The sequence below is a fragment of the Salvelinus fontinalis genome, chromosome 20 (assembly GCF_029448725.1).
Source record: "Salvelinus fontinalis isolate EN_2023a chromosome 20, ASM2944872v1, whole genome shotgun sequence".
NCBI classification, from domain to species: Eukaryota; Metazoa; Chordata; class Actinopteri; order Salmoniformes; family Salmonidae; genus Salvelinus; species Salvelinus fontinalis.
Window position 1 is genome coordinate 19,594,001 of NC_074684.1, and position 23,867 is coordinate 19,617,867.

Here is a 23,867-nt window from a genome sequence, read left to right on the forward strand (position 1 = left end):
GCATCAGGGTGCATAGCATACTCCCCAGAGGGCCAGCATATATAACCCAAGGGGCCAACATCTGTACTGTAGTTTACCTGCCACAATATACTGTATATTCTCAGGCCAGCTGATGGTCACTTAGCACCAGTCCCGGAGAGGCACGGCAGATGTTATCGTCCCAGTGGAGGGAGATAGGGTAGTTATGGGTCAGCTAGCAGCCACAGCTGAGAAATCTGACCAGAGAGGGAATCCTTCTGGAAAAACGAATGGGAAACAGTGTGAGTATATTCAGGCTTCCAATACAACAGTACAGGGGAACATTCATAACAGTGGTTGTTTTTGTAGACTCAAAGGCAGTAGTGAGAATTCCTCTTAGGACTCGGCAAGCAGAACTGAGATGATTCAGTTTCTTTCTGTAAGTGTTGGCAAAATGCTGCCTCATACAGATGTTGGATCTTAATTTGATCACCCTGTAGCATCTCCTGCAATGCATAAAATGTAAAAATGGTAGTGTATTTGAGGTTTAAAAAGGCCTCTGAAGTTTGAAATTTCCCCTTTTGCATTTTTGACTTGATTTTCCCTCACACAATTTTTTTTATCAACCCCTACGAATATGTCTAGGAATTATAATCCACATAATAATTCACATGTTCTGTTTATTTTCCTGCTGTAGATAACTGGCTCAAATTAAGATCCTACATATTTAACATCATACTGGTGGTGCATAGCCTGCCCCTGTTCCTGCGGACATGGCTTGATGAGTCTAATGAACCCATACAAGGGCGGAATGCAATGGGAAAATTGGATTTTCACTTGAGCACACAGAATAGGTTGACTTGATAATTTAGGCACTAAACACAGCTCTCAAGTTACACTCTGACTTGCAAATGATTCTTCCATTAAATGTGGTTATTTTATGTGGCATGATTTCATGTGGTTATTGTAAGAATGTGAAGTCTTCTGCTTGTGTAGAGTTCAATGCATGTGCATTTGATTCTGTGAAGTTATTTGTACATTACATTTTAACATAAATTAAATATAAAGCGTTAATTTCAGACAATAATTTATTTACCACCGGTTGATCTATCTTACCAACAGTTATACTCACTAGTAGAGTGATTCCAGGCTTTCTGAATCATGCTTGGCTTTTTCTGTTACATCTTCGGCCACAAGATGGCATCATTTATTGTACGATGAAACATATGCATTTGAGCTGATATGCAAACCCTGTCCTACTCGTAACACCTGTATCGTTAATCGATAGTGACGAAATGATCAGTTATACTGTGATTCTGAATCAATTTAATTTTGAATATTTTCTTCAAAAGTAGAATGAATCTAACAATCTATAATTGAATCATCCTTAGGAACTTCATATTGAAACACTTTGATGGAGTTGTATTTTAAGTGTATCTAATGAACCCAACTGTAGCACGGTGAACTTTTAAAGATGCAACAATATCCAGCAAGCATAAAATTGTATCAAAAAAAGGTCTGCATCTCTTAAGTCATTGTATAAGTGTAACTAATAAGCTAAATAAATACTTTACTGTGTTATAACTGTGGCATTCCCATATATCCTTATGGTTTGTGTGAGGTCTAGAAATACCATATAACAGACTTGCCATTAATTATACAAGGGAGTGTTGCTAAAGTTATAGTCCGCTACAGTGATAACATACATACAGGACCATATTACCAAGTTATTACATTATTATCACACTTCTTTATCATCATCACGAATCAGCGCAGTATTGAATCATTTACTCATCATCTATTTCTGAGTTTAAGCTCTGTATTCAAGACGAGAATGCATAGTGGAATATTTTGTCAACTTCACAATAGCCTACAGTACACGTTGAGATTAAAAAAAGTAAGTGCAGACTATGTGCAATCTATATCTCAAGCACACCCCTAAAGAGTGAATATGGGCGACTGATACAAAAAAAGAGCTCTGGGTAGTGGGCACGTCATGATTAGGCAGGCTACCATACCACGAACTTCGTCTCGCATGCTTTCTCATCGAACAGCTACACTTTCTGCCAACGCCTCTTGAAATGATCGACGCTTCCCTCATCCATGTCCATTGCTCACAGCGCATCCTCTACCAATAACCGCGGTCGGAGGCGCAGCCTCTCGTTGTGGGAGGTTCATTGCATGGTCCTCTGCTCTGAATGGGAGTGGAGAGGGATGCAGGAGGATTCGTAAACTTCACAGGACCCGTGGAATATTTTGAATTTGCCCTTATCTGCGAACTGTGGTTGTATCCGTAGTGATTCAATCACAGCCCGGTGAATGAGAGATTGAAGCTTGACGCCCGTATCACTTTGGTGTAAATTTGACGCTTGGTCGTTGGAAGATGCTGTGCTGGGCTCCAGACTGTTGATGCGCTTGTCGTTTAGGTGACACAGACACTTAACTTTACGGACTGTGTATCATTTATCTGCTATGTAATTGGGAGCAAGTGGATGTACATGGGATCCATACAATTACGATCAGGTGGATGTATTCAACTGTCACGCATGATTTACGCGAATTTATAGAGATTGAGAAAATAACCCTGAATTAAATCTCAGCAGTAATTCGTGCACGGTATGCAAGTGTGCCTTGTTGATCGGACGGAGCTGGGTAGACAATCATGGACTGTCATCAGACGAAGAACATGCCAATGCATTGTAGGTTCCACAATCGCAACGATTGGAATTGACATAGCCAGTCTGTAAGAGCGCCGGGGAAGTATGGAGAGACAGGTCTAGATTCACTCATTCGGATTCACCCGTTGAGAGCGAACTTTGGAAACTAAAGTGTTCTCCATGGAAACTTTTATGCAGGATTTCGACACACTCAAATATGACAGCCTGAGCAAACCGTTGTAAACACCACTATAGAATTGCATGAATACAGAAAATATAGGTAGGCCTATATAAGTAAGTCTTATGGGGGTGGGGGGTCCCTTATGGAAATAAGACTACACTAAGAATAATAACAATTAAAAAATACGTTTTAGCGGGGCCTCCCATATGGGAAAATGACCTCTATTGCAAGTGATGACATGTTCTTCAAGAAGTGCGAAGCAGAGGCCCTTGAGAATGAAAGAACAGTGTTTTTGCATGAGTTCGCTGGAATATGTTGACGTAAACGTAGGCAACCACATTATAGGTAAGGAAAAAGGTTACTTTGCATCGGATGGCTTCCAATGCATCTCCAATTTCGTTGACTCTTATCCTCACACAAATGCATTATTTTTGTTAATTAAGTGTCCCAAAAGCTATTCGGATAATTTAGGATGCTGTATTTACGTCGTGTTTATCAACTGTTCATCCTGGTGAGAGGGAATCAATCAACGCTGGAAGTTTCAAAAACAGAAAGTAGTCTACCACAGGTGTTCAGTACAAAAAGGTAGGACACATGTTTCCCAGATACATGACTTAATTCAATAAACTTTTGTTTTTTCTTCAATGGGATTGGTGATTGAATGGAATTGGTGACTAGTGATCTATATTAATTTATTATTACTTTTGCGGATGGGTGGGAAATTGTCTGAAAGAGATTACTTTGGTGTTGAGCAATTGATTCTAATCAGAAAGATGAATATTGATTGGTTTCAAAATATGCAGCAAACACTGTCAGTGATACCAATGCATCTCTTGTCTCTGCATGTATATTGTCCAGCTGTAGTGTGATTATCAGGCACTCTGTTCTATCCTGTGCACACAGTGACTCAGACCAGCAGCATGCTTACCTGTGGATAAGAGTGATCCCCGTGGGTTGAGTGTGGACCCCCACGTTCTCCCTGCTCCTTCTCCTGCCTTGGTTCCCATCACCTTCAACCCTACTGTCCACATGCAGGCCAAGAAGAGGTACCTGCTCGTGTCTCTAGGGGCCTGTCTTCTTCTGGTTGCCTACTTGTGGGGACTGCAGATTGGGGAGTTCCATCACCAAGACCACCACCAGCAACTCTACAGAGTCGCCCAGAGCCCCGGCCTGCCCAGACAGCGTTGGCCTGAGTGGACCCACCCGCTCAACACCTACCTGGAGGACGGAGAGCAGGAAGAGGACAGCCCTCTCCTCCACCATCAGCACACCTCTCCCCGGGAGAGACGGGAGGTCCGTAACAACATCTACAAGAGCAGGAGGTGCCGCATGGACACATGCTTCGACTTCAGCCGCTGCCAGAGGGGGTTCAAGGTGTACGTCTACCCCCTGCTGAAGGGGGAGACGGTGTCTGAGAGCTACCAGAAGATCCTGACAGCTGTCGAGGATTCCCGGTTCCACACCACAGACGTCAACGAGGCCTGTCTGTTTGTGCTGGGCATTGACACTCTGGACCGGGACCAGCTGTCAAGCCAGTACATTCACAATGTCAAGGCTAGAATACAGAGCCTTCCTACATGGAATGACGGAAGGAATCACCTCATATTCAACCTTTACTCTGGCACCTGGCCAGCTTACACAGAGGAACTGGGCTTTGATATTGGCCAGGCCATTTTAGCCAAAGCCAGCATTGATATGGATAACTTTAGGCCACACTTTGATGTGTCCATTCCTTTGTTTTCAAAAGACCATTCTCAAAAAGGAGGGGACAAGGGTTATTTGACACTCAACAATGTCCCTCCATCAAGGAAATATTTACTGGTTTTCAAAGGGAAGAGATATCTGACGGGTATTGGTTCAGAAACCAGGAATGCTTTGTATCACATTCACAATGGGGAAGATATCATTCTATTGACCACCTGCAAGCATGGGAAGGACTGGGAAAAGCATAAGGACGCAAGATGCGACAGGGACAATGAAGAATACTCAAAGTAAGTTCCCCTCTTATGTCCTTTTGCTGGTTCAGGGTCTGTCGGGGCTAATTACTAAAAGTGAGTGACATATTTTACAACAGTATGTTTTTCACTCTACAGCACAGGATGTACAGTCTGACACAACATATCAATGGGTTGATCCCTATTTCAGTAGGACACTCTTAGCACTGGGACTATCATCATACTGCAGATGTTCATCCATGTTAGTTGGATTATCCTGACAACATTTGCATCTAGTTGTACTTTCATATTTGCTACAGTATCGATCTACCAATATTTTGGAGCAACGGGGAAACAGCAGCTTCGGTGGTACAGGTTAGGTTGGCTGTGATCTTTGCCTCATTTTTATAGATGCTTTAGAATACCCATGAGAGTACTGCTAGTCTGCTATATAGTCCAACATGTTCTTTAGTCCTGCAGCCTGAATAAAAGCACAGTGACTAAACACTTGAGAGATCTGAGTGCAAAAAATCCCTCTCCACAGGGCAGCTCCATAACAGCTGACAATTAAAAGATTTTTTCAGCAGTTGAGCAAAAAGTTAGAGACTTTCATTGGATTGCAAATTTACTGTCCTTGCTTGAATCAAAGCATAAAGAAGTTGTTACTCTTTTTAAAGCACATGCCTCAGTAAAGTTACTGAAGCATTTGCACCCAAACAAAATGTACAAAATCCAGTAATCCCATACGGAACCATGTGACAGTTTAAATTTGCCTCATTTAACCTGGAACCACATGGGAAACATTGACTTCCATTGTGTCGGACTCTCCTGATTTGTTTTGTATGGCTGGGTTTTCCCCCACTTCCCATTGTTGCAGGATGGGCATGTTTGTGCAGTGAAGACCATGTCATCACTGGTAAAGCTCAGTCTTACATACTTTTTCAACTTGCATTCCAGCCCTTACAGTTATTTCAGTGCCTGGCTTGCCCTCAATGGTTATTAGTATGAATGAATGTCCCACCGATGTTTTTAGAATGGTCAGATAGTTGGAGTGTGGAACACATCCTGTGAGGGCTTTTAGGGTTTTTTGTTACAGTTCTCGGTCTGTGGCAAATCACATCACAAATTTTGTTTGATCAGACCAATAACATCAACATCTTAAAAATGTCTTGAAGCTCACAGAGAGAAAAATTTAACAGCACTGTTTGAAGAAAAACCGATGTGGCTTATAGTAGAATTCCAAAATATTTGATTACCAAAGATATCAAATGACTCTCTCTGACAGTGACAAGAAAGTAAAAAATTATTTTGTACATTCATTCCGATGCAGTGTGGGCAAACAAGGTCCACACCTGAAGATACTCTGTGTGAATAAAATGGAAGGGGATTTCAAAGCCTCAGTCAGAACAGTCAATAATTGGCATTCAATTTAATTAAACCCGGGCTGAGGGATAGAGGAAGATCACACCCCATGCTGGACAGCATGGATTGAAGTCAGATGATTTAACTGTACCACGATAACGTCCCCCAGAACCCAGCACAACAGAACCATGTGTCTCACAGTCACATAACTGACGATGACACGATGTCCCTATTTAACATGGTAGACTGTTATTTCATTACCAAAATGGTGTAGAAGCAGTCATCAAAGCCTTTGTCTCAGAAGACAGTCAGATTTCTTTGTCTGGTCCTTGTTCTTTTCCACCTGAGGAGAGTGAGATCCTGCTGATGGGATGTATTGATGTAAATTACAGTTTCTCACTGTTGGGTGCTTTCTGCAGATCTATCACCAGCCATGAAAAGAACAATCATTTTATAGTGCTTTAATTGCAGACTACATTTAACCTGTTGTTTCCCAGCCTCGCTGGCAGACAAAGGACACATGATATTTAATTACTGAAGCACTATAGACTAGTTCTTGCTTTTATGGTAACTACATGTTACATGAAAAACCTGTTGATTGTCTGATATTACGTTTGCCATTTTATTCATTTTCACACACTCTTATTCAGAGAGACTTACAGTTAGTGCATTCATCTTAGTGAGCATTTTTTCACCGCGATCAGCGTTTACCCCTTTTTTTTTTTTTTTTACATCACTGGTTATGACCAGTCATGTCTTGCTTCTTTATAAATGCATTGGATCATTAGTCCTTTAAGCCTAACTACAAAGCTGCAAAGACTTATGGGTTTCGAAGATATCTGGGTGACTTGCTAGACTTTCTGACAATAAGGTCTAGACTGGGGTACACATATGATCTGAGACATGTTGTATAGGTGCTTCCTCAACCCTGCACATCCACGTACAAATTAGACAAATGGATCAAACACATCGAAGGTAGTTAGAAGATTAAGTGATTGACAATCACCTTCTACCTCAGCTGATAATGTCAGCTGGGAAAAAAGGCTGGGAATTGATTAATACTTGCTCGACAAAAACCAATGAGAGTATGAAAAGACTTGGATTGTTCTGTGCTGTAGAATTGGTAAATGCTTTTGAATTTTCTTTCAAGTGGATGTGTTACCATCTTGACTAACTGGAATTGAAAGGGTTCATTTGTGAGGTTGTATCTTTGACATTGATAATGTGGAGCAGCAGTTGTGCACTGGTGCAGTTAATTCCAGCCAGACAACACAGGTACGGTTTTAGACATGCTTTTGTTTGTATCTTGCATATGTCTAGAAACCCTGCCAACATTCAAACAATGCAGCGACATCTGCTGACACAGAGACATAGATTTGGTGGGTGAACAATGTCATATGTTTTCTCTAGAAGATTTTCATTTTCTTCTGCCATATTAAGTGTTGTTGCCATGTTGTACTTGCAATCCTAGTTGCCTGACTCGTATCTGATACCTCGCCTGGACTCCAAATAAGTAATAGAGGAATGGGACTTGACTCAATCACAAGTTCCTGTTTTTTCTCCCTCTTTCCCATCTGGACTTGTGCATCATAGAAACCTAGCGCCGGGCATCAAATGAAATGTGCCAAAGGTGTGGGTCACTCATGATTGATACCATCCATCTTCACAGGGGTGGGGTGGGGGGGGTGGGGGGGTCGGTTGGAGCAAAAAAGCCACAAAGCACTGGCTAGTGGCAATATCAGTTGTGATATGAATAAATGTTTTTCTGAGATATCTTGACACGCTTGAAAGAAAAGAGCTCTGGTATTGGACTTATTTTTCTTGTATGGCTGTGGATTGGATAATTACTTTTATTTTTGACTTGATGATATAAATCATTTATGTTGTGATTGGCAAATGACATTGGCAAGTTTCTACAATTAGAAATGGCAACACTAACACTTAATACCATATGTGTGTAATTTAATTGTCACGTTCCTGACCTATTTCTGTTAGTTTGTTATATGTGTTAGTTGGTCAGGACATGAGTTTGGGTGGGCATTCTATGTTTTCTGTTTCTATGTTGGTTTTTGGGTTGCCTGGTATGGCTCTTAATTAGAGGCAGGTGTTTGGCGTTCCTCTAATTAAGAGTCATATTTAGGTAGGCGTTGTCACAGTGTTCGTTGTGGGTGATTGTCTTCCGTGTCTGTGTCTGTACACCACGCGGGACTGTTTACGGTTTGTTCGGTTTGTGTAGTCTATATTTCCTATTCGTGCGTTCTTCTTGTTTTATGTAAGTTCGTCGTCTAGGTCTGTCTACACCGTTTGTTGTTTTTGTTAGTTTAGTCAAGTTCGTGTTTTCGTTAATAAAATGTCATTTCACTACGCTGCGCCAGGGTTCCCTCAATACTCCTCCTCTTCAGATGAAGAGGAGGAGGACTGCCGTTACATTAATGCAAACTAATAACATGTTAGGTCATTCCAATTCCTACTTACGGCAGTCTGAAGCACTATCCACTTGACACTTGTCAAGCCATAACGTTGATAAAATGCACTAACAATAGTGTAATTTCAGAGCCATTTTCCAGATGTTTCCAAAAGCAAACAAGCTATGTACTTTGATCCTAAACTACTCAAGGCACACACATTGTATGCTTTCATGTCTAAAGTAGATCTAAATTTAGAGGCCAAGCATCATACTCACTGTTAAGCTAATTTGATTAAATTTGCGTACCTCTGAGAGCTGTTGACCTGCATGTGTGTGTGTGCAAGAGCTTGCTCGGTGTTTGTGTGTATGAGTCACAGATTCACCCTGGCCATTCTAGCTTCTCTCAAAGGCTCAGCCTCTCAGCATCTTACCCTGGAAGAGGTGAGATCTATATAGAATCACCACCCTCACTAAAACAACCCTTTGTGTCAAGGGCGGTTATAAGTTATACTTATGGGCATCCCTTCATGGGTATTGTGATTTGTAAGTCGAATGGGGGGGGGGGGGGGGGGGGGAGAAATGGGGGAAGGTATCATGGGGGGATATGATGTGGCAAATATTACTATGATTGGGGATTTATCTATAAATGGGGGGCAAACACAGGAGAAGTTTCTAAGCTAAATAATAGCCCTGGAAAGAGGCAACCATCAGGTACCATAGTTACAATCTGATGCCACGTTCAAAACAACTGGGAACTCGGAAATCTCTGACTTCAGTCTGTTCAAGACAACTGGGAACTCTGGGGGGGACTAGCTCTGACTGGCAAAAATCATTTTGAACGGTCATCCAACTCGGAATTTTAACTCAAGAACTCAGGCATTTTCTAGAGCTCCGACCTGAAGATCACTGACGTCATGATTTGACCTCGTAGTCTTGAGAGCACCATAGTCAGTAGCGTGAACCATCCTTCACCTTGTTTTGTTATAACATCTTTAGTCTGATAGACGCTTACGTGACAACCAGAATGCATTGTATGATGTCATCAACATGGCGCCACACATAGCTGGCAAATAGCTTAGGATTAGCTCATCATAATCAGTACAACCTTCAAAAAAGTATTTTACACACATCATGTGTCCATTACAATCTATGCAAGAATCGGAATGCATGATTTGTCAACAGAACTTTAAAACTTGAATAAAACATAGCTCAACGTGAATAAAATTGAGCTCGGGTGCATCCTGTATCCATTCATCACCCTTGAGATGTTTCTAAAACTTGATTGGAGCAAAATTCAATTGATTGGACATGATTTGGAAAGGCACGCACCTGTCTATATAAGGTCCCACAGTTGACAGTGCATGTCAGAGCAAAAACCAAGCCATGAGGTCAAAGGAATTGTCCAAGACAGGATTGTGTCGAGGCATAGATCTGGGGAAGAGTACCAAAAAACATCTGCAGCATTGAAGGTCCCCAAGGGCACAGTGGCCTCCATCATTCTTAAATGGAAGAAGTTTGGAAGCACCAAGACTCTTCCTAGAGCTACCAGCCCGGCCAAACTGAGCAATCGGGGGAGAAGGGCCTTGGTCAGGGAGGTGACCAAAAACCCGATGGTCACTCTGACAGAGCTCCAGAAGTCCTCTGTGGAGATGGGAGAACCTTCCAGAAGGACAACCATCTCTGCAGCATTCCACCAATCAGGCCTTTATGGTGGAGTGGCCAGACAGAAGCCACTCCTCAGTAAAAGGCACATAACAACACACTTGGAGTTTTCCAAAAGACACCTAAAGGACTCTCAGACTATGAGAAACAAAATTCTCTGGCCTGATGAGAACAAGATTGAACTCTTTGGCCTGAATGCCAAGCGTCACATCTGGAGGAAACCTGGCACCACTCCTAAGGTGAAGCATTTTGGTTGCAGCATCATGCTGTGGGAATGTTTTTCAGTGGCAGGGACTGGGAGACTAGTCAGGATTGAGGGAAAGATGGATGGAGCAAAATACAGAGATCCTTGATTAAAACCTGCTCCAGAGCCCTCAGGACCTCATACTGGGGCGAAGGTTCACTTTTCATCAGCACAACGACCCTAAGTACACAGCCAAGACCACGCAGGAGTGGCTTCAGGACAAGTTTTTGAATGTCCTTGAGTGGCCCAGCCAGAGCCCGGACTTTAACCTGATCGAACATCTCTGGAGAGACCTGAAAATAGCTATGCAGCTACGCTCCCCATCCAACCTGACAGAGCTTGAGAGGATCTGCAGAGAAGAATGGGAGAAACGCCCCAAATACAGGTGTCCCAAGCTTGTAGCGTCATACCCAAGAAGACTCGAAGCTGTAATCACTGCCAAAGGTGCTTCAACAAAGTACTGAGTAAAGGGTCTGAATACTTATGTAAATGTGAGAGTTCAGTTTGTTATTTTTAATACATTTGCAAAAAAAAAATACCTCTTTTTGCTTTGTCATTATAGGTTATTTTGTTTAGATTGATGAGGGGGGAAAAACAATTTAACTTCTTATGGCTGCAAGCCCGACGTCGGTACACTTATGACAACAGCCAGCTCAAGTGCAGGGCGTGAAATTCAAAATATATATTTTTTAAATATTTAACTTACACACATTAACAAGTCCAATACAGCAAATGAAAGGTACACATCTTGTGAATCCAGCCAACATGTCCGATTTTTAAAATGTTTTACAGCGAAAACAGCACAGATATTTATGTTAGCTCACCACCAAATACAAAAATAGGACAGACATTTTTCACAGCACAGGTAGCATGCACAAAGCCAACCTAACTAACCAAGAACCAACCAAACTAACCAACAAACAACTTCATCAGATGACAGTCTTATAACATGTTATACAATAAATCTATGTTTTGTTCGAAAAATTTGCATATTTCAGGTATAAATCATAGTTTACATTGCAGCTACAATCAGAAATTGCACCGAAAGCAGACAGAATAATTACAGACACCAACGTCAAATACCTAATTACTCATCATAAAACATTTCTGAAAAATACATAGTGTACAGCAAATGAAAGACAGGCATCTTGTGATTCCAGCCAATATTTCCGATTTATTAAGTGTTTTACAGCGAAAACACAATATAGCGTTATATTAGCTTACCACAATAGCCAGAAAGACAAGCCATTTCCCAGCAGTAAAAGTTAGCGATCGTAACAAACCAGTAAAAGATATATAATTTTTGACTAACCTTGATATTCTTTATCAGATGACAGTCCTATAAGATCAGGTTATACATACACTTATGTTTTGTTCGAAAATGTGCATATTTAGAGCTGAAATCAGTGGTTATACATGTTGCTATCTTAGCTACTTTTTCCACAACGTCTAAACAGCAACGATATTTTTCTGACACACATATTCTGACCAAATAGCTAGTCATAAACATAACTAAAAAATACATGTTGTATAGGAAATGATAGATCCATTAGTTCTTAATGAAATCGCAGTGTTAGAATTCAAAAAAATTACTTCATTACGACATCCAGCTTCGGTATATCTAGAGTACCCCAAAGTTGGGCGCCGGCGACGAGTTCACATGCACGACAGATATATGAAATAGCATCATAAAATGTTTCTTACTTTTGGTGATCTTCCATCAGAATGTTGGACAAGGGGTCCTTTGTCAAGAACAATCGTTGTTTGGATTTAGAACGTTCATTTTCCCTCTTGAATTAGCAAGCGCACTAGCCAAGTGGCACAAAGCTCTCCATGTCAACAAACGGAAGAGAACGGAACACGGCAAAACTCCCGAAAAATGTTCAATAATCTGATGAAACTATATTGAAAAAACATACTTTACGATGATATGGTCACATGTATCAAATAAAATCAAAGCCGGAGATATTAGTCGCCTATAACGGCAGCTAAACAGAAGGCAAATCCAAGTACCCCTTCACGCTCTCCAGAAAACAGGAAATGGGCGGACTCGTCATACAAAGAGCTTGTATTCCACTTCAGACCAAGATAAACACTAAATTTCTTCTCTCACCGCCTCTTGACATCCAGGGGAAGGTGTATGAAGTGCACGTATACTAATACGTATCATGCCCATGTATAGGCAGGAAGTAGAACAGAGTTTCGATTTCAGACTTTCCACTTCCTGGTCAGGAAGTTTGTGCCAAATGAGTTCTGTTTGACTCACAGATATAATTCAAACGGTTTTAGAAAATAGAGAGTGTTTTCTATCCAATAGTAATAATAATATGCATATTGTACGAGCAAGAATTGAGTACGAGGCCGTTTGAAATGGGCACCTTTTATCAGAGCTACTCAATACTGACCCTGCAGCCATAAAAAGTTAATCCATTTTAGAATAAGACTATAATGTAACAAAATGTGGAAAAAGCCAAGGGGTCTGAATACTTTCCGAATGCTACAGTAGAAACAACAACATGATATGCAGAAAATAAGGCACTTACTTTGATAGGAATGCAAACATGTTCAGAGTTATTATTTGTAAGGAAAACAACAATGAAGGCAATGCGGGTGCCAGCCAGAAAATGTGCCAGGGGGGAACAGTTTATGCAAGGCCTGTCCTGACTAGAGTTGCGCAAATGTCTGCATACTTGATCTGGGGAAACACTGGCGAAGTGCTTGGGCTCTCGTCGAAGAGAGAAGTTTGTCTGGCTCAGTAAAGCCTCAAACGTATATTGTCCGCAAAAGTGAATTGGGCTAATTCTTATCTGAATTAATGAGGCAGAATTCAAACTGTTAGAATAACATTTGAAATTCTTAAGTTCAAACAGGGTTATCTAGGGTTAACTTTCCTGTTGCGTAACAATCACACTTTGGAACAATGCGTGCATTCTGACACCACACGCATAAAAAAACTCATGCTGTCTGTTAGAGATATTTGGAACTCATGGTGAAAAAGTTAATAGTTAAAAGATATCTAGCTGGCAAACATTTAGTTGTGAATTCCATACTGTAACTAGATCACCTGGCGTGTGCTGCACAACAGTGAGTGATTCACAAGTCTCTAGTTTCTCATCGTTGTGTGTTTGTAAACAAACACAATGTGACACGTGACTGGGTACTACCATAGGCTTCATAGGAATGTGACCGGTAAAATTAAGAATGCATTGTTCTTTATCTCCTAAAGTATTGCACAAGTTGACTGCAGATATTTACTTAATACGTAGCCACAAATATTCACATTTATTAAAAAACTTCAAAGAAATAGTTTCAATAGTATTGACGGTATAAAATCCATCCCGTGACCAAGCCTAGATCACAATTGAGTAATGTGATTCGGGTGTTGACGGTAGTATCAACTTCACTTGTATTCTAATGGCAGTAAGGGTGATTTTATATTATTATTATACAACGTATGGGTCTAATCCTGAATGCTGATTGGTTAATTCCGCATTCCAGCTGGTGTCTATTCCACAAGTTACCATTGGCTAAATCTGACGTTTTAAATGCCTATTTACTCTGTTCCATCTGACTACGCAATCCACTGTCTCATCAGCCCAGCCAGGCACTTTATACATTTAATAATCTCCACTATTAAAAGCTACTAGACATTATCTCACATTTCTTTTAGACTAACATTTAGTTTTCAACAGCAGAGATTTGTATAAACCTTGCTGTCTGTCTCGCCAACGTTTGCAACATTGTTGCAATATTCAAATTCGATCTCCAGCTGTCCCATAGTAATGAATCTGTCGGGAGTCGGGGCGAGAGACAGGCAGGCAGCTTTTCTCAGCCAGTCGAAATTATGAATCAGCTGGCATCATTTTTATGGATATATACAAAGAAATGTCAATTGACAAAAGGTAAAATGAAACGAAGTGCCACTAGTTTGCAGTCTTTCCAGCTTCAGTTTGAAGTGATTGTGTTAGCTGTGTTTTTAGCTAGCTCCTCGGAACAACATTGTCCTGACGAGTGAGCAAATTGTCTATGCCAGGCGAAATCGCGCCTCATTAGCTCATTGTTATGGATGTATCCAAATAAATGTCACTACAAAACAACAGCTTAAACAAATGCAAATGTCTTTACTTTGCTCTTATTCTGGCTGCACTTTTTGATGTGACTGTAAGTTAGCCATAGTTGGAACGTTGCCAGCCAGTTTGGCGATGGAACATTTAGAACGAACGTCTGGGTCGCGTCCATAGATACAGAACAAAAAGACTGAACGACTGGGTCTCTAGCAACCGAACCGATAGAACGAACGACCAGCCGGCTTGGGTACTAACCCTAGATTTGTATCGGGACTATATCTTGTGGAAGAATGAAATGGTATGAAAATATGTCAATCATTATTCGAATTTGTTGGTAACCCGTTGTATAAAAGTGATCATGCCTTCGAAGTCGGTGTTTGGAGGATATGTTGGCACGGTTTGCCAGCCCTCAACTTCGACTCTGGCCTAACAACACCCGTCCCATTTATTTATTATTGTCAATACTGCTAATGGTGAAGATTGCAGGTGAATATAGGTAGAATCTTGGGAAGATGCTTATACCTGTTAGATTATTGTTTTTGTGGGTATTTCTTTTCACATATGTATTATTCTTGTAACTTTTTAATGACCTTTATGATGTATTATTGTTAGCACTATTAATATTACTAGATATTAGCATCATTAGCATTATGTTCCAAGTTTTTGCTGCTATATAGGTATGTTTTTATTTAAGTCCTATTGGCTACAGTACTCCTTAAGTTATTTTCTCTGTCTCTCTTCATTTTTAATTTCTATGTTTGTTTGTTTTATCTTTTTTTCTTATTTTATCTCTGATATTTGGCTAATTCTCAATTAGGATGCACCTCTCGTGGACCGATAGGATATTTGGCTGGGCACTTGAGGGGTGGCAGCATTGAATCAGGTTTTCATGGTACGGTCCACATTGCTTTCTGGGCTATGCCAATTGGCGGTTGAAGATGAGCTTAGGACGCTAAAGGTGCTTCATTGGTGAGGAGGTGGTCCTTCTGGCAGTGGTGTAAAGTACTTAAGTAAAAATACTTTAAAGTACTACTTAATTCGTTTCTTGGGGGGGTGTATCTGTACTTTTGCTTTACTATTTATATTTTTGACGACGTTTACTACACTACATTCCTAAAGAAAATAATGTACTTTTTAGTCCATACTTTTCCCCTGACACCCAAAAGTACTCATTACATTTTGAATGCTTAGCAGGACAGAAATGGTCCAATTCACACACTTATCAAGAAAACATCGCTGGTGATCCCTACTGCCTCTGATCTGGCGGAATCTCTAAACACATGCTTTGTTTGTAAATGATGTGTTAGCGTGCGCTCCTTGGCTATCTGTAAATTTGAAAAACAAGAGCATCTGTCCGTCTGGTTTGCTTAATATAAGGAATTTGGAATTATTTACTTTTACTTTTACTTTTGATACTTTAGTATATTTAAAACCAAATACTTTTAGACTTTTACTTAAGTAGTATTTTACTGGATGACATTCACTTTTACTTGAGTCATTTTCTATTAAGGTATCTTTACATTTACTCAAGTATGACATTTGGTCTTTTTTTATCTCCTGGTGTATAGCCAGTTATAATTGGAATGGTTTAGCAGATCATACAAAAGACGCTTAATCTTTACCTGGCTAAAAGAGAAAGAATATCAAATTTACTGTTTACAGGAAGCTCACTCTATAACTACAGATGAAGTTGTATGGAAAAAAGACTTGGAGGTAGAAATGTATTTCTGTCATGGGCAAATCCATTCTAAAGGGGTAATGATATTAATTAACAACAGTTTTGATCCGAATGTGCAAACTGTCTAAACTGAACCGCAAGGAAGGTGGATCCTTTTAAATATGCCATTGGAATATAAACAGTTTTGGCTCATATGGTCCAAATAATGTTAATCCACACTTCTTTAAAAATATTTATAACAATTTATCGAGCTCACAAGCAACATACGATCCTATAAGTATGGTGGGAGATTATAACAGAGTTTTAAGTACTTCAATGGACCGTAAAGAAATCACACTACAAACTATCAAACTATTGGTCTTAAGGAGATCACAACTATCATGGACACTTTGGAACTAGTGGATATATGGATGTTTAAATACCCTTACTTAGTGAGATGTACATGGAGGAGGCTTAATCAAGCTAGTTGTCTTGACTACTTTCTTGTGTCCTCCTCGTTGGCACCAAAAGTTAAATTATTGATAGGAGACAGAATGGTGGATGGTGGACACAGGCGGACACAGGAGGACTCCAATCAATTTGTAGAAACATCTCAAGGATGATCAATGGAAACAGGATGTACCTGAGCTTAATTTTGAGTCTCATAGCAAGGGGTCTGAATACTTATGCAAATAAGCTATTTAATTTTTTTTTTTTTATTAATTAGCAGAAATGTGTAAACCTGTTTTCACTTTGTCATTATGGGGTATTGTGTGTAGATTGATGAGGAAAGAAATGTATTTAATCCATTTTAGAATAAGGCTGTAATATGGAAGAAGTCAAGGGGTCTGACTTTTGAAGATGGCGCTGAAGAACATGGCTGATGTTTTACATTCTTCCAATCAATTGTGCTATTCAGTTCGTTTTTTTGCGTTTTGTGAAACTTATTTTTTAACTTATTGTGTACATAATGTTGCTGCTACCATCTCTTATGACCGAGAAGAACCTCTGGACATCAGAACTGCGATTACTCATCGCGGAATGGAAGAAACTTTTTCCTTTAACGAGTCTGACGAGAAGGATATCCTGGTTTCACTGGAACAGGCCCAGATCCACGCTTTTGCGTGAAGAAAATACGCAGGAAAAGGGGCCGCAGATCAGGCAGCCTTCTGAGAATCCATAGGCGAGCAAGTAAACTCCCACTGCCATCCATTCTTCTTGCTAACGTGCAATCATTGGAAAATAAAATTGATGACCTACGACTAAGATTATCCTACCAACAGGACATCAAAAACTGTAACATCTTATGTTTCACCGAGACGTGGCTGAACGACGGTGCAGACAATATAGAGCTAGAGGAATTTTCCATGCACCGGCAGAACAGAAACGCTACCTCTGGCAAGACGAGGGGTGGGGGTGTGTATTGATTTGTCAATAACAGCTGGTGCACTATGTCTAATATTAAACAAGTATCGAGGTATTGCTCGCCTGAGGTACAGTACAGCTAACAGTACAGCTAACTTATGATAACCTGTAGACCACACTATCTACCAAGAGAGTTCTTGTCTATATTATTCGTAGCCGTCTATTTACCACCACAGAACAAAGCTGGCACTAAGGCCGCTCTCAACCAACCATATAAGGCCATAAGCAAAGAAGAAAATGCTCACACAGAAGTGGCGCTCCTAGTGGCCGGGGACTTTAATACAGGCAAACTTAAATCAGTTTTACCAAATCTTTACCAGCATGTCACATGTGCAACCAGAGGAAAAAAGATCCTAGACCACCTTTACTCCACACACAGAGATGCATTAAAAGCTCTAGTTTGCTAGCACAGACTGGAATATGTTCCGGGATTCATCCAATGGCATTGAGGAGTACACCACCTCAGTCATTGGCTTTATCAATAAGTGTATCGACGACGTCGTCCCCACAGTGACCGTACGTACATATCCCAACCAGAAGCCATGGATTACAGGCAATATCGGCATCGCGCTAAAGGCTAGAGCTGCTGCTTTCAAGGAGCGGGAGACTAATCCGGACGCTTATAAGAAATCCCGCTATGCCCTCAGCTAGCATTAAACTTATCTTATAAAAAAACTATCAATCAATCAATCATAATCACTAGTTATAACTACACATGGTTGATGATATTACTAGTTTATCTAGCGTGTCCTTCGTTACATATAATCGATGCAGTGCGCATTCGCGAAAAAGGACTGTCGTCGCTCCATCGTGTACCTAACCATAAACATCAATGCCTTTCTTAAAATCAATATACAGAAGTATATATTTTTAAACCTGTATATTTAGCTAAAAGAAATCCAGATTATCAGGCAATATTAACCAGGTGAAATTGTGTCACTTCTCTTGCGTTCATTGCACGCAGAGTCAGGGTATATGCAACAGTTTGGGCCGCTTGGCTCATTGCGAACTAATTTGCCAGAATTTTACGTAATTATGACATAACATTGAAGGTTGTGCAATGTAACAGGAATATTTAGACTGATGGATGCCACCCGTTAGATAAAATACGGAACGGTTCCGTATTTCACTGAAAGAATAAATGTTTTGTTTTCGAGATGATAGTTTCCGTATTCGACCATATTAATGACCTAAGGCTCATATTTCTGTGTGTTATTATGTTATAATTAAGTCTATGATTTGATAGAGCAGTCTGACTGAGCGATGGTGGGCACCAGCAGGCTCGTAAGCATTCATTCAAACAGCACTTTCGTGCGTTTTGCCAGCAGCTCTGCTGTTTATGAATTCAAGCCTATCAACTCCAGAGATTAGGCTGGTGTAACCGATGTGAAATGGCTAGCTAGTTAGCGGGATACGCGCTAATAGCGTTTCAAACGTCACTCGCTCTGAGACTTGGAGTAGTTGTTCCCCTTGCTCTGCATGGGTAACGCTGCTTCGAGGGTGGCTGTTGTCGATGTGTTCTTGGTTCGAGCCCAGGTAGGAGCGAGGAGAGGGACGGAAGCTATACTGTTACACTGGCAATACTAAAGTGCCTATAAGAACATCCAATAGTCAAAGATATATGAAATACAAATGGTATAGAGAGAAATAGTCCTATAATTCCTATAATAACTACAACCTAAAACTTCTTACCTGGGAATTTTGAAGACTCATGTTAAAAGGAACCACCAGCTTTCATATGTTCTCATGTTCTGAACAAGGAACTTAAACGTTACCTTTCTTACATGGCACATATTGCATTTTTACTTTCTTCTCCAACACTTTGTTTTTGCATTATTTAAACCAAATTGAACATGTTTCATTATTTATTTGAGGCTAAATTGATTTTATTGATGTATTATATGAAGTAAAAATTAGTATTCATTCAGTATTGTTGTAATTGTCATTATTACAAATACATTAAAAAAATTGGCATCGGCTTTTATTGGTCCTCCAATAATCGGTATCGGCGTTGAAAAATCATAATCGGTCGACCTCTAGTTGTTATTCTGGCACCACCCGGCCAGGTCTCTGACCTCCTCCCTATAGGCTGGCTAGTCGTTGTCGGTGATCAGGCCTACCACTGTTGTGCCGCCTGCAAACTTAATGAAGGTGTTGGAGTCGTGCCTGGCCATGCAGTCGTAGGTGAACAGGGAGTACAGGAGGGGACTGAGCACGCACCCCTGGGGGGCTCCTGTGTTGAGGATCAGCGTGGCAGATGTGTTGCTACCTACCCTCACCACCTGGGGGCGGCCCGTCAGGAAGTCCAGGATCCAGTTGCAGAGGGAGGTTATTTAGTCCCAGGATCCTTTTCTTAGGGATGAGCTTTGAGGGCACTATGGTGTTGAACGCTGAGCTGTAGTCAATGAATAGCATCCTCACATAAGTGTTCCTTTTGTCCAGGTAGGAAAGGGAAGTGTGGAGTGCAATAGAGATTGCATCATCTGTGGATCTGTTTGGGCGGTATGCAAATTGGAGTGGGTCTAGGGTTTCTGGGATAATGGTGTTGATGTGAGCCATTACCAGCCTTTCAAAGCACTTCATGGCTACGGACGTGAGTGCTACAGGTCTGTAGTCATTTAGACAGGTTGCCTTTGTGTTCTTGGGCACAGGGACTATGGTGGTCTGCTTGAAACATGTTGGTATTACAGACTCAATCAGGGACATGTTAAAAATGTAACCATCTCAGCTCTGCAGATTTTGCTGCAAAGAGACAGAATCATTAGACCACTTATTTTGGTATTGCCCCCTATGTAGCTTTTTTCTGGTCCAAGGTTCAGGAGTGGCAAAAAAATCACAACATTTACCTAAAACTAAACCTACAAATGGCACTGCTGGGAGATTGGGAAAGCCATAGTCAGTCAACAATATAATACTCTTATTACAAATATGAATCTTTAATTTACAATCTGGACACTATTCGATTCAGAATTCTTGTGAAACAGAGCAGTTGAAAAATATATGCTATTATGGAGAGAGGTGGTATAGGCTGAGAGTAGCTGAGGGGTGCGTTTTTAAAAGCCCATAATTTATAATAGTTTTATAATAGATTGAAAACATACCGGATGTGTTTAAGAACAATCTATCCAGATGTGGTCGACACTGAGTATACTAAACGTTAGGAACACCTTCCTAATATTGAGTTGCCCTCAGAACAGCCGCAATTCATTGGGACATGGACTGATTACAATATGACCACAGGGATGCTGGTCCATGTTGAATCCAATGCTTCCCACAGTTGTGTCAAGTTGGCTTCATATCCTTTGGGTGGTGAACCATTCTTGATACACACTGGACACTGTTGAGTGTGAAAAATCCAGCAGCATTGCAATTCTTGACACAAACCAGTGTGCCTGGCACCTACTACCATACCTCGTTCAAAGGCACTTAAATATGTTGTATTGTCCATTCACCCTCTGAATGGCAGACATACACATTCCATGTCTCAATTGTCTCAAGGCTTAAACATTTGTCTATACTGATTTGGAATTGATTTAACAAGTGACATCAACAAGGGATCATAGCTTTCACCTGGATTCACCTGGTCAGTCTATCATGGAAACAGCAGGTGTCCTTTAATGTTTTGTATACTCAGTGTATAGCAAATACCTATATTTTTGCTATGTAACGACTATGTAAAAAAATTTGCCTTGTGTGTAGAATGTACAGTACCAGTCAAAAGTTTGGACACACCTACTCGTTCAAGGTTTTTTTTCATTTTACTATTTTCTACATTGTAGAATAATAGTGAAGACATCAGAACTATGAAATAACACATATGGAATCATGTAGTAAGCAAAAAAGTGTTAAAAAAATTAAAATATATTTGAGATTCTTCAAAGTTATTATTATTATTTATTAAACCTTTATTTAACCAGGAAGGGCTCATTAAGATTTAAAATCTATTTTTCAAGAGCGTCCTGGCCAAGATAGGCATCGCCAAGTCATTACACAAATTACAGACAAACAACATGAAAAACTAGTAATCTAGTAAAAACAATAGAATTCACAAGAGTATAACAAAATCAAAAACAGCAAATTAAAAACATTGACAGGTCAGGGAATCAGTCTCAAGATCATTCATCAGTGATTTAAAAATACCAATCGGGACAAGTTCTTCCAGTTTAAAAGTATTTTGTAAGGCGTTCCAAGACGATGGCGCAGAGTACATAAAAGCCCTTTTACCAAATGGGTTGAGGTCAGGTGATTGTGGAGGCCAGGTCATTTGATGCAGCACCCCATCACTCTCCTTCTTGGTCAAATAGCCCTTACACAGCCCGGAGGTGTGTTGTGTCATTGCCCTGTTGAAAAACAAATGATAGTCCCACTAAGCCCAAACCAGATGGGATGGCGTATCACTGCAGAATGCTGTGGTAGCCATGCTGGTTAAGTGTGCCTTGAATGTTAAATAAATCACAGACAGTCTCACCAGCAAAACACCCCCATACCTTCACGCCACCTCCTCCATGCTTCATGGTGGAAACCACACATGTGGAGATCATCCATTCACCTACTCTGTGTCTCACAAAGACACAGCGGTCTGAACCAAAAATCTCCAATGTGGACTCTTCAGACGAAAGGACAGATTTCCACCGGTCTAATGTCCATTGCTCGTGTTTCTTGGCCCAAGCAAGTCTCTTCTTATTGGTGTCCTTTTAGTAGTGGTTTCTTTGTAGCAATTAGACCATAAAGGCCTGATTCATGCAGTCTCCTCTGAACAGTTGATGTTGAGATGTGTTTGTTACTTGAACTCTGTGAAGCATTTATTTGAGCTGCAATTTCTGAGGCTGGTAACAATAATGATCTTATCCTCTGCAACAGAGGTAACTCTGGGTCTTTCTTTCCTGTGGTGGTCCTCATGAGAGCCAGTTTCATCATAGCGCTTGATGGTTTTTGCGACTACACTTAAAGAAACATTAAAAGTTCTTGAAACTTTCCTTATTGACTGACCTTCATGTCCTAAAGTAATGATGGAATGTATTTTGCCTTTGCTTATTTTAGCTGTTCTTGCCGTAATATGGACTTGGTCTTTCACCAAAGAGGGCTATCTTCTGTATACCACCCTTACCTTGTCACAACACAACTGATTGGCTCAAGTGCATTACGAAGGAAATAAATTCTACAAATTAACTTTTAAGCAGGCATACCTGTTAGTTGAAATGCATTCCAGGTGACTACCTCATTAAGCTGGTTGAGAGAATGCCAAGAGTGTGCAAAGCTGTCAAGGCAAAGGGTGGCTTTGAAGAATCTTAAATATATAAAATATATTTTGATTTGTTTAGCACTTTTTTGCTTACTACATGATTCCATATGTGTTATTTCATAGTTTTGATGTGTTCACTATTATTTTACAATGTAGAAAATAGTACGAATAAAGAAAAACCCTTGAATGAGTAGGTTTGTCCAAACTTTCGACTGGTTCTATACATGTAATATAAAACATAATATGTAATAACAAGTTATTTTTGTCCTCTGAAAAGGTGAATATGTGTGACCTTCCTGGAAGTGTTGTACTTGGCAAACCTGCAGTGGTGGAATTCCCTTGTTCTCAGGGTTCCTTGCTTGGCCAGGTACAGTATAGTAAACCAATATATGAGGTGTGTCAGGAGACCAGCAGTCAGTCACTCCTGAGAGGCCCTCAGGTGCTGACAAGGTGAATCTCTCTCTTTAACTAGCGATGGTTTGAGCACTGAGTAAACATGCCAGCCTCTCCATCTATTACCAAGGCTGCTGGGTCAATCATCTTTACAGCTGCTTTATGAAGAGGGACTTCACAAGGCATAAACTTAGGCTTTATTCCTCCTGTCAATTCTAATTTATTGAACCTATCTAACATTTCATGCAAGAGAACCCAAACAGCCTTTCCCTTCTTTCCCTCTGAAGATGAATGCACTGGATTGAGATGTTTGCAGCACATTTTAATACATTTTTACTGCTAAATATGTATGACTTATTTTTTTTTATACACGGTTAAAAATATACAGCAATCGAATTATTGATGATAAACATGCAGTTAACTGCCAAAATAATGCAAACACTTGAGTAAATGAGGGATACAAAGTATATCAAATCAAATTGTATTTGTCACATGTGCTGAATACAGCAGGTAGACCTTACAAGCCCTTAACCAACAATGCAGTTTTAAGAAAATACCCTCCCAAAAAGTAAGAGATGAAAGTAACAAATAATTAAAGAGAAGCAGTAAAATTACAATAGCGAGGCTATATGCAGGCTATATACAGAGTCAATGTGTGGGGGCACAGGTGTCAAATTA

The 23,867-nt window shown here is 40.3% G+C and overlaps 1 protein-coding gene across 1 annotated transcript in view; it reads left to right on the forward strand.

Annotated features, from left to right (window-relative positions):
• The first annotated feature begins 1,979 nt into the window (after nucleotides 1-1,979).
• Nucleotides 1,980-23,867, forward strand: part of LOC129817474 (exostosin-1-like) — a 370,751-nt gene continuing 348,863 nt past the window's right edge. Inside the window, exons 1-2 of the mRNA XM_055872747.1 lie at nucleotides 1,980-3,381; nucleotides 3,700-4,787. Coding sequence (XP_055728722.1) covers nucleotides 3,826-4,787 — 962 coding nt within the window. The 5' untranslated portion in view covers nucleotides 1,980-3,381; nucleotides 3,700-3,825. The remainder of the gene's footprint in view (nucleotides 3,382-3,699; nucleotides 4,788-23,867) is intronic.